The 12,150-nt window shown below is 39.5% G+C and overlaps 1 protein-coding gene across 1 annotated transcript in view; it reads right to left on the bottom strand.

The window, feature by feature from the left end:
• The window catches only part of LOC311061926 (NACHT, LRR and PYD domains-containing protein 3-like), a 106,732-nt gene that overhangs the window by 14,348 nt on the left and 80,234 nt on the right, over positions 1-12,150 (bottom strand). The window contains exons 11-15 of the mRNA XM_084080632.1: positions 10,491-10,664; positions 8,485-8,649; positions 6,085-6,261; positions 3,305-3,433; positions 1,264-1,325 (exon numbers count right to left, since the gene is read on the bottom strand). Of these exons, the coding sequence (XP_083936758.1) occupies positions 1,264-1,325; positions 3,305-3,433; positions 6,085-6,261; positions 8,485-8,649; positions 10,491-10,664 (707 nt within the window). The remainder of the gene's footprint in view (positions 1-1,263; positions 1,326-3,304; positions 3,434-6,084; positions 6,262-8,484; positions 8,650-10,490; positions 10,665-12,150) is intronic.

Genomic DNA, 12,150 nt, shown 5'->3' with positions numbered 1-12,150 from the left:
ATAAACCTTATTTATGACCAGGATATACACCTTATTTATGACCAGGATATACACCTTATTTATGACCAGGATATACACCTTATTTATGACCAGGATATACACCTTATTTATGACCAGGATATACACCTTATTTATGACCAGGATATACACCTTATTTATGACCAGGATATACACCTTATTTATGACCAGGATATACACCTTATTTATGACCAGGATATACACCTTATTTATAACCAGGATATACACCTTATTTATGACCAGGATATACACCTTATTTATGACCAGGATATACACCTTATTTATAACCAGGATATACACCTTATTTATGACCAGGATATACACCTTATTTATAACCAGGATATACACCTTATTTATGACCAGGATATACACCTTATTTATGACCAGGATATACACCTTATTTATGACCAGGATATACACCTTATTTATGACCAGGATATACACCTTATTTATGACCAGGTTAGTGAATGAGGTCCATTGTTTCTGTCAACCCACATGACCTTGGTTTTCTGAAAAACTTAAATGTTCTATTCAAACTAAATAAAGATTCATGTTGTTATATACATAACAACATGTAAAATGACACAGATGCTTTCCCGGTTTTAAAGGTATAACAATGTATAGGCTTTCCAGGTCTTAATGGGTTAAGGACCGGGCCAAGAGCAGAGAAACCTCCTGAATTCCCTGGAAGCTCTACTGAAGAGTTTTCAGGACAGTATCTGGGGAGGGGCCAACCGAGTAAAAAATGGTGGTGGAAAAGTGGTGGCAGTGGTGGAAAAAGTACTCATATTTTTTACTTCAATCAATCAATACTGCAGTGTAGAAATACTCTGTTACAAGTAAAAGTCCGGTAATCAAAATTTACTTGAGTAAAAGTACAAAAGTACAGTCATCAAAATATACTTAAAGTAACACAAGTAAAATAACTCATTATTATTTTCAAATGGCTGAAATGTATATAGGGCTGAAGTGTTTCATGCGTGTGTTGTAATAATAATCTAAATCTGCAAAGTAACTAAGCTGTCAAATAATTGTAGTGGAGTAAAAGTGCAATATTTGCCTCTGAGATGTAATGGAAAAGAAGTAAAAGTATTGAGAATGGGAAATACTTCGGTAAAGTAAAAAATCCTCAAAAGTGTATAAGGAAAGTACTTGAGTAAATGGACTTAGTTACTTTACACCACTGTAAAACAGTGTATAAAATGTTAATGTGTGATATTGTGACACAGACAGACAGATACTCACATTTTGTACTGAGTTGAGTAATGAGTTGAGGATTAAGACAATCTTCTCCTCCATGTTTCACTCTGTAGGAAACAGAACAACAATGCATCAATGTCTAACTGTCTAACACAACGTCTCCACTACCTGACACTACAGTGTTTCTCCTATCATTATCTTGGCCCTGCAGCCCATCCAGACATACTCACTGCTGCCCAGTTTGGATCTCATCACCTCCTCAGACTCCACCTTAACCCCTAGCACTCCACTCTCCTTTATCCCTTCTTAATGCAAGTTTACTATGCAGATATATCTTGTTCTTAATGTAAGTTTACTATGCAGATATATAGGGTTGTCCGATATTGGCTTTTTTACCGATAACCGATATACCGATATTGTCCAACTCTTAATTACCGATACCGATATCAACCGATACCGATATATGCGGGGATTACTGTGATTAGGGTAAGCTTAAATTTCATATCACACACACCATATACAGTAAAAACTCCTGTAACTTATTTATAAAGCAAAAAAAAAAAAAAACGATACCGATATTTTCCCGATATCGATTTTTATGCTAATATCGGCCGATAATATCGGGAGGCCGATAATATCGGACATCCCTACAGATATATCTTGTTTTTAATACAAGTTTACTATGCAGATATATCTTGTTCTTAATGCAAGTTTACTATGCAGATATATCTTGTTCTTAATGTAAGTTTACTATGCAGATATATCTTGTTCTTAATGTAAGTTTACTATGCAGATATATCTTTTTTTCCCTACATTTTTATCCCACGATTTTGTAACCATATTTTTTACACCCAGTGTCAATTGTCTATGTAATCCTGGGCACTACCTTCCCTCTGCCAACCTAGGGAGGCCAGGGCCGAGCTCATGCCTCCATCAGTGCATGAGAGCCAACTGACCTTCTTGTCACCTGACAGGGGAGAGTTTCCGTGGTTGGATGTAGCGCGTGGAAGGAACACGTTATTTCAACCCGTTCCTTTCCCCTCCATCAGACGCCCCGGCTGGCCAGGGGGAGGCAGTATAGTGATCAGGATTACTGCATGTTTTTGTGAGGGTACCTACCTACCCTAGGGAACAAGGAGAGAACACGCAAACTCCACACAGAGTATGCCCTTTCGCCAACCCCACCTAGGGTATGGGCGCTGATGACGCGGAGGAGAAGACACGCCCCCAGTGCCCACAGCGTCCCCTGCGGGAATCGAACGCAGGACCTTCTAGCTGTGAGGCGACAGCGCTACCGACTGCGCCACCGTGCCCCCATATCTTGTTCTTAATGCAAGTTTACTATGCAGATATATCTTTGATATGTCTTGTGATTTCTCAACCATACATAATGTTATTTAGATGGCATGTTGTTTAGACATCTGAATATCTTCTGATAGATGCTGTGTTGACTCTGGACTTGATAAAACACAGTGGACCAACACCAGGTGACATGATGACACCCAACATCATCACTGACAGTGAACACTTCACACTGGAGTCAACACAGCATCTACCAGGTGATTTTAGAGGACTTTGTGCTTCTGTATGTTGACAAGCTTTATGGAGATGCTGATTTAATTTTCCAGCAGGACTTCCACCTGCCCACTGTGTCAAAACTACTAGTAACTGGTGTACTGACCATGGTATTACTGTGCTTAACTGACCAGACAACTGACCTGACCTGAACCCCACAGAGAATAGATGTTGTATTGTCAAGAGGAAGGTGTGAGACACTAGACTCAACAATACAAATGAGCTTAAGGCTGCTATCAAAGCAAACCTGGGCTTCCATAACACCTCAACAGAACCACAGGCTGATCACCTCCATGCCACGCCCCATTGATGAAATACTATGTTCAAAAGTAGCTCAGACCAAATGTATAACCTTATCTGTTTGTTGGTTAAAGTATTAACTAAATATGCATAAATATTTGCATCTATTTATGACTTTGTGTCAGAGTGAATACACAGTAAAGAGACACATGAGGGAAACGCTGTACATTCACTGTACTATCCAACATGGACACAGTCCAAGTCTACTCACATGCAGTTCTCCAGAACTGAATCATTCACCATGTTGAGGCTCAGGTCCAACTCTCTTAGGGAGGGATGAGAGTTTACAGCTGAGGACAGAACTTCACAGCATCTCTCTGACAAGCAGCACTGAGCCAGTCTGAATGAAGAATGAAACACCAGATAAAAATAAAATAAAACAAAAAATGAAACACGTTACAATATACATTATTCCTGGATTGAGAACCTGGACTAGTGATGGTTTTGGACTAGTGACCCAAGAGGTGGAAAGGAAAAAAGAAAGAAAGAAAGACAAAAAAATATACAACAAGAACAAAACAAAACAAGAAAGAAAATAAAGACAGATTATTCAGATAAAGTTCAGCTCACTTGTCCCACTTGTAATGGTTATTTTGAGAATGCCAACCTGTTCCAAATCACATATGTATCTATGTGTATTTTGGCCCTAGAATGGTAGCCACACAGCAGGGTCCTTTTCAAAGCTTCTGTTCCTGTCATTCAACAACTGATACAACGGTCTATTTCCACATTATTCTCTGTGTCAGCAAATAATCTGTCATGTGATACTATACATGGTCATTGCTATTTGTATTCGTGCAGCTATGTATGTGCCTCTCATATCTTTAGTTCATACCTTATATGACTATTTAGGATAGTATCTTTGGTACAATGTGGGGTATAAAGACTGTGTAAGATGGGTGTTTAGGAGGCTGGTGCAGCCCACAGCTCCTCATTGTTGCTGTATGCTGTCTCTCTGCTGAAATCTTCCGAATAAATGATCTAAAACTTCATCCGAACGGAATATTATTTTTCCATAACACACTATAGTTAATGCATTTGCAGATTTTAATACAATGCTGTTACTCCCATCAAACAATCATTGCAAGATCATCTGCAAATTTCTACAAATGAACAAGGCTATCCTATTGTTTCTCATGAATGTCATTTTAAATGTTTGAGGATGTTCCTGCTCTCTGTGTCTCATAGGTCTTTGTCAGGTCTTGCTTGAGTTATTTGATCCTTTTTACACTTTAGACCAGTGGTTCTCAACCTGTGGTACGTGAGGCCCCCTCTGGTGGTACGCAGAGCAACCTCCCCCCAAAAGAAAAAAGTAGGAACTGAGATGTAAAATAATATAAAAATGTATTATAGGCTACTATCAAAATACTTATATGAATTATTTATAACTTTACCATGATATCTCATATGAAAATGAGATTCAAAAAAAGTTTTCCTTCCCTGTATATTGATAGGATTACGTTTTCAGCGTTGTGTTTATGTTGGCTTTGTGTCAGTGATGCAGCCGCGGTGGTAACCGGCAGAGTCGCCCCTAAACACGCTCGCCCCCATTTTTTTGGCGGACCAGTGCTTGTATTCTTATTTGTTTTACTGAGGATAAGTGTGTGTCACACGCAGAAAATCACACAGATGTGTCACACGGAGCTGGGATTAAAGACAAATCAAGCCTCATGTGTGTGCGCGCGTGCGTGCGTATCTGCCTGCCTGCCTGCCTGCCTGCCTGTCTGTCTGTCTCTATCTCCGTCTGTCTGTCTGTCTGTCTGTCTGTCTGTCTGTCTGTCTGTCTGTCTGTCTGTCTGTCTGTCTCTATCTCCGTCTGTCTGTCTGTCTGTCTGTCTGTCTGTCTGTCTGTCTGTCTGTCTGTCTGTCTGTCTCTGCCTGTCTGTCTGTCTGTCTGTCTCTATCTCCGTCTGTCTGTCTGTCTGTCTGTCTCTATCTCCGTCTGTCTGTCTGTCTGTCTGTCTGTCTGTCTGTCTGTCTGTCTGTCTGTCTGTCTGTCTGTCTGTCTGTCTGTCTGTCTGTCTGTCTGTCTGTCTGTCTCTCTGTCTGTCTGTCTGTCTGTCTGTCTGTCTGTCTGTCTGTCTCCGTCTGTCTCTCTGTGTCTCTGTGTCTGTCTCTCTGTGTCTGCCTCCCTGTGTCTGTCTCTCTGTGCCTGTGTCTCTGTGTCTGTCTCTCTGTGTCTGTCTCTCTGTGTCTGTCTCTCTGTGCCTGTGTCTCTGTGTCTGTCTCTCTGTGTCTGTCTCTCTGTGTCTGTCATGTGAGAACTTAAGTGTTTAAGTGCCAGTCTTATTGTTACAGCATGACTTTGGCTGACAACTGTGAACAATATATATTCTTATATATTATTTGTATATGTTATTATATCATTAGGAATTAATTTGCCTCCTGTGTGAACTGTGCATAGCTGAATAGGATGGGACGTAGGTGTAGACTACTGTATTTTACATCAATCATAATGGTGGTACTTGGACGGCCAAATATGTTCTGAGGTGGTACTGTACTTGGTGTAAAAAGGTTGAGAACCACTGCTTTAGACTAAATAATAAACTATATGAATGAGAAGTTCATCAACCCAAAATGTTTTCTCCATCACAATGGTGAGTATTAAGAATTCAGATCTACAGAGTTCAGAAAGATGTTTCATAGGAGGGAGAAAAATACCACATGCTCATCAAGATCACCTTTCTACCTACACAACCTCTTAAAGGGTGATCATCTAGTGAAATCCCTATTACTGGAATGGACGCTTGCACCCATTAATATCAATATAAATAATCAAAACTAGAAGATGATGAAGAAGTTCTGACTAAATACATCCAACAACGATAGTGTAATTTTGTATCTCAGCATTGCAGGACATGAGGTAGGCTTGGGTTCCCATAATATCGATCTTATTAATACATTCTCAACACATCATTCATATTATATTCACATAATACAGTACATAACACAGAATTGATCAAAATAAATCAGGTAAGATACATATCTTACCTTAGAATCTCCAGTCTACAGTGCAGACTCTTCAGTCCAGCTAAGAGCAGCTCCAGTAGTCCTGAGTCCTGCAGGTTGTTTTCGCTGAGGTCCAATTCTCTCAAATGAGAAGGATTAGAGCTGAGAGCTGAAGCCACAACTTCAACCTCTGTCTGTCTGAGGTTACAGCCAACAAGTCTGTAAATACAGATTAAATAAGAGACTATCAAAACATTATTACACCTAGTTCACTGTCATGGAAGTTAACTAAGAGATCTCCTACTGTATCTAGTTATACAGACATAAACAGTTTAAGTATGATCAGAGAACAGGGAAGTAAACAACAGATGAAAAGTTAATGTAATGTAAGTAAATCTGAGTAACCAAGCTCACTGTTGAAAAAGCCATCCTCTGTAGGCCACACCCCTTCACTAATGGTATGGTCCATTTCTCATATGGTATGGTCTGTTTTCATGGTAGAATAACTCATAAAGAGGACAGACTTGAGTTCTCCTGTTGTTCCGTGTGTACCATGTTCTTTGTTCCCTGTCGGTGTGTGCATATTAAAGTATTCACAGAATGGATATACAGTTTAATATTAGGTATTATATGGTTGTATTGATTCTGTATAATTTGTACAGTGTCATCCCTAGTGAGTGTCTTCCTAGCCAACTTAATCTATAACAAACATGGATCTTAATGCGTCAACATTTACATAATATTATATTATTCCTAATTACTTTATGTGAATGTTATATAGTTGTTTTTTGATGACTAAACATTTGTTTGGAATTAATGTTGATTACCTTCATGTTTAAATGTGTGCACTTCACCTACAGTATGCTGAGTATACTAATATAATGTTGTCTTCCATTAAAGGAATACCAAAACAAAATACTTTTTTCCTTTCAATTACTCACCCCATGACGACTTGAATTAATGGATTTTTTTCTTAACAAGAGCAAAACCATATTTAAAACATTCTCTTTAAACCTGGATCACCAGTAGGCTCATCAGTGATTACACTGTGAGAGCTGTTTTGGCGTTTCTATTATTATTTTATATAGTTTTGCATTGGTCTTCTACCACAGCAGTCACAGCAAATATTAATGTATTGGTCAGGAATGCAAAGACAAAAGGAAAAAGAAGAGAACATCCTTGAATTCAAGGCTTAACGGGGTGAGTAATTGATAGGAAAATGGTCATTTTTGTGTGAAGTATTCCTTTAAGCTGAAATGTTATTAGTTTTAGATACATTTATGATGTGTTTCTTATTGTGATGATAAAGAATATGTTAGTCTTTGTATTGAAATGCTGCATATGGTTGTAAAATAGCCACCGTGTGGCCCATTTGAGCAATAACATGATGCATCAAGTAGAGCTCTAATGTATAGTAATCAAATCCAAGTCTGTTCGGTTTTCTGTCATTCGTTCATTTCATTGAATGTATGTGTTCAGGGATGCATGAATGAGGAAAAAAATAATGAGGAGATGAGGGGCTTTGCCTGGGGCCCATTCTGAGCCCTGAGTGTCAGTGGAATAAGATGTTCTGAAACCATATTGGAATTTGTATATTAGTTTTCTTTCTGTGAGATACTTTTTGATCCAGCACAAGTTGAGCCGGTCTGAAGGAAGCACACTACTGACTGACCAGCTCCCCTTAACGTTTAAACCATAACATGACTCTTAGTATGGATCTTCAGCCAAATTATTGTGATTGAAAACGTAGGCCTGCATTCTCCATGTTCTCACCTCAAAGTAAACACAGGATTATTTCTTTAAAAAATCGTATCACAGAGGCAGCGGGCAGCAGCCTACGAGGTAACATGGGAGATTCACATCCAGGTGTTTATATTGGATGTGATTTCTCCATCACAACGCTTTCCCATCAAACAAAGTCATCCAAACTTTGCTCTTTTTGCAAACAGACAGTGTGTGTCTGTATCTTGAGTATCTAGATTCACTCACTGCACTGGGAAGTGAACGATGCCTGCTGCAGGTGATCAGCACTGTGCAGATCAGAGGGACAGGCCCCGATAATCACCCTTCCCTTGGTAATACTTCATTGGCATGTAACGTTATAAATGTGTTCACATATCAGTGCACCCAGCACCACAAACAGCTACGTGACCAAGTTTAACCCCTTAATGAAGAGACTAAAGTGTTTACTGTGAGATGAGAGCTTTTTGGACAGGCGTTAACCTCTTTCACTCGCCCTCTCTCTCTCCCTCCCTCTCTATCTCTCTCTATGGCTTTGATCAGTCAGCCATATATGGCCATAAACGGGACAAGGACTGACATATATATCTCATTAAACATAATATATACAATGACCATTATTTTGAAAACGATTAGTTTAGTAGGTTAACAGAATATATGAGCACACCCATAATCAAAATAAAGCTGGTAACTGTATCTTACCTTAGAATGTGCAGACTCTTCAGTCCAGCAGAGAGCAGATCCAGTACTCCTGAGTCCTGCAGGTTGTTCTCGCTGAGGTCCAATTCTCTCAAATGAGAAGGATTAGAGCTGAGAGCTGAAGCCACAACTTCAACCTCTGTCTTTCTGAGGTTACAGCCAACAAGTCTGTAAATACAGATTAAATAAGAGACTATCAAAACAAATGATACCTAGTTCACTGTCATGGAAGTTAACTAAGAGATCTCCTATTGTATCTAGTTATACAGACATAAACAGTTTAAGTATGATCAGAGAACAGGGAAGTAAACAACAGATGAAAAGTTAATGTAATGTAAGTAAATCTGAGTAACCAAGCTCACTGTTTAAAAAGCCATCCTCTGTACACCCCTTCATTAATGGTATGGTCCATTTCTCATATGGTATGGTCTGTTTTCATGGTAGAATAACTCATAAAGAGGACACATACTGACACATTTACTCAAGTACTGTGTCAACGCGTTGCGACGTGTTGTGAGCTTTTAGATCTGCTATTTTCAAAAGATTTTAACACATTTTATACATACCATGTGAAACGAAACATTCTGCATGATGAGTACATTCTACTTTTGGTACTTTAAATATATTTTGATACCAATAATTTTGTACTTTAACATTTTATTTTGAATTCCGGACTTTTACCTTTAACAGAGTATTTCCACATTGAAGTATTGATATTTTTACTTACGTAAGTTAAAAAAAATCACACCCAGTGTGAAGTGGGCGGTGTGTGGTCATCACAACATGACTCACTTTAAAAAAAGGATAAATGACTTTTTTTAAAGTCCATACTGCTATTCATAGGGCTGCACATGTGTCATGTGTTTCGCTAGCCAATCACAGTCCTGAATTTGCAAAGTCAGCCAATCACATTACAGTTAGTGGTGATGACACTATCTGTAATGTGATTGGCTGACTTTGCAAAAGTATCGATTTGCATTAACAATGGAAGGGTTAGGGGTATACAAATCTTTTGGTCGGTGTCCAAAACTCACTTATAGGGGGCAGCTACACCGCCCCAGAAATTGAGTACTTTTCCCACCACTGTAAAAGAATATCCTATGGAAGTGATATGTTTTACAATTCTTTGTTATCTAAACAAGTTTTGGTCAGTGAGAGAGTGAGACAGGTGCATGTCAGTGAGAGAGTGAGACAGGTGCATGGCAGTGAGAGAGTGAGACAGGTGCATGTCAGTGATAGAGTGAGACAGGTGCATGCCAGTGAGAGAGTGAGACAGGTGCATGTCAGTGAGAGAGTGAGACAGGTGCATGGCAGTGAGAGAGTGAGACAGGTGCATGTCAGTGAGAGAGTGAGACAGGTGCATGTCAGTGAGAGAGTGAGACAGGTGCATGTCAGTGAGAGAATGAGACAGGTGCATGTCAGTGAGAGAGTGAGACAGGTGCATGTCAGTGAGAGAGTGAGACAGGTGCATGTCAGTGAGAGAGTGAGACAGGTGCATGTCAGTGAGAGAGTGAGACAGGTGCATGGCAGTGAGAGAGTGAGACAGGTGCATGGCAGCAGAAATACATGTCGTCTCAACTTGTCATGTTGCTATAGTAACCAGACACTTTTGCACATGTTACAGCCCAATGTATACTCTGTCGTACGACGGGGTCGTGCACCGGAAATAGTAGATCTACAAGCTCACAATGCGTCGCTGACGCGACGCATTGTGAGCTTGTAGATCTGTCCGACCAGCGCATTCCCAGTGGGTGCTCGCTGTCTCCTGTGGGGGCCCGAGCCCTAGGTGATCGGCCCCTGCTTATTTTCCATCTTAAAAGCATCATTTTATTAGGACATGACAGCAATATGGGAAACAACGTATATATCTCAATTAAACATATATTAAATACAAAAAACTAATATTATTTTGTATATGATTAGTAGGGGCAGCCCCGTTTAGTAGGTTAACAGAATATCTGCGCACAGTCACACCCCTAATCAAAATAAATCGAGTAGATGTATCTTACCTTAGAATCTCCAGTCTACAGTGCAGACTCTTCAGTCCAGCAGAGAGCAGATCCAGTAGTCCTGAGTGCAGGTTGTTTTGGCTGAGGTCCAATTCTCTCAAATGAGAAGGATTAGAGCTGAGAGCTGAAGACACAACTTCAACCTCTGTCTGTCTGAGGTTACAGCCAACAAGTCTGTAAATACAGATTAAATAAGAGACTATCAAAACAAATTATACCTAGTTCACTGTCATGGAAGTTAACTAAGAGATCTCCTACTGTATCTAGTTATACAGACATGAACAGTTTAAGTATGATCAGAGAACAGGGAAGAAAACAACAGATGGAAGTTAATGTTATGTAGCTTAAGTAATTTGAGTAACCAAGCTCACTGTTTAAAAAGCCATCCTCTGTACACCCCTTCACTAATGGTATGGTCCATTTCTCATATGGTATGGTCTGTTTTCATGGTAGAATAACTCATAAAGAGGACACATATGAATAGTTTGAGGACTTGAGTTCTCCTGTTGTTCTGTGTGTACTAAGGCTGGGGTCGTCTGTCGGCGATTGGATGAGTCCAATTAATGTTGGTTACCTTCATGTTACATGTGTGCACTTCACCTACAGTATGCTGAGTATACTAATATAGTTTTGTCTTCCATTAAAGGAATATTTCACCCCAAAAAATACTTTTCCCCTATCAATTAAATCTTGAATTCATGGAGATTTCAGTTTTTTAGTGTTTGTGACATTCTTGAACCTAAATCCAATATCCTACTACTTTAATTAAAATGCCCACGCTGTGGTGTATGTCCCGGGTTGGTCAGCACACGAGGTCTCCACTTGCCTCCTAACTTGCCACAGACTATTGATCAGTGCTCTGGTTAATGCCTAGGCTTCTTTCCCCACCGTCAATGTACTTACATATTGTACAGTTAATATAAAACTACATTCTTTTTATTCAGGCACATTTTAGCCACCTTTTGTTTTGGCCGCTGGGTCCACCCTACTGCACATGTGTGACATAGGCGCAGTGTCCCATAAAAAGGACAAGGACTGACAGATAGAGATCTCCATATATGGTCATATCAGTTGGATCACTGGTAGATGTGAGGGCCACGAAGCGGCCCCAACCTCTAGTTTGACTAATTGACATTAATAGGAAACCAATCTTAACAAGAGCAAAACCATATTTAAAACATTCTCTCTAAACCTGGATCATCAGTAGGCTCATAGTGATTACACTGAGTTGTTTTGGAGTTTATATACTTTTCTTTAATATAGTTTTGCATTGGTTTTCTACCACAGCAGACACCGCTAATATTCTATTTTGGATCAGGAATGCAACCCAAAAAGAAAAAAGGTCTGAGGTGGGGGGAGGGGCAGAGTGGAGTGTGGAACGGTCAACACCACTAGACGTCACAGAAAGACTGAACAGAGGAAGAGAGCAATGTTCAACCAGCAGTTGAAGGTGTGAAATGAATAAAGTGAGAATGAGCAAATATGGCATATTTACTACCAACAATGTGTAAAAGATTTACAAACAAGCTGGCAAAGACCAGCATTCAAAATAATAATAATAATAATAATAATGGTTTATGGTTTTATTCCCCTTTAACAGAGTAAAGAAGCTCAACTGGTGAACTGTGGCAATTGCAATAAAATGATTGAATCTGGAGCT

The sequence above is a fragment of the Gymnoscopelus microlampas genome, assembly GCF_963454915.1.
Source record: "Gymnoscopelus microlampas genome assembly, chromosome: 15".
NCBI classification, from domain to species: domain Eukaryota; kingdom Metazoa; phylum Chordata; class Actinopteri; order Myctophiformes; family Myctophidae; genus Gymnoscopelus; species Gymnoscopelus microlampas.
The sequence above is the reverse complement of the archived record's forward strand: the minus strand, read 5'-3'. Positions and strand labels throughout refer to the sequence as shown.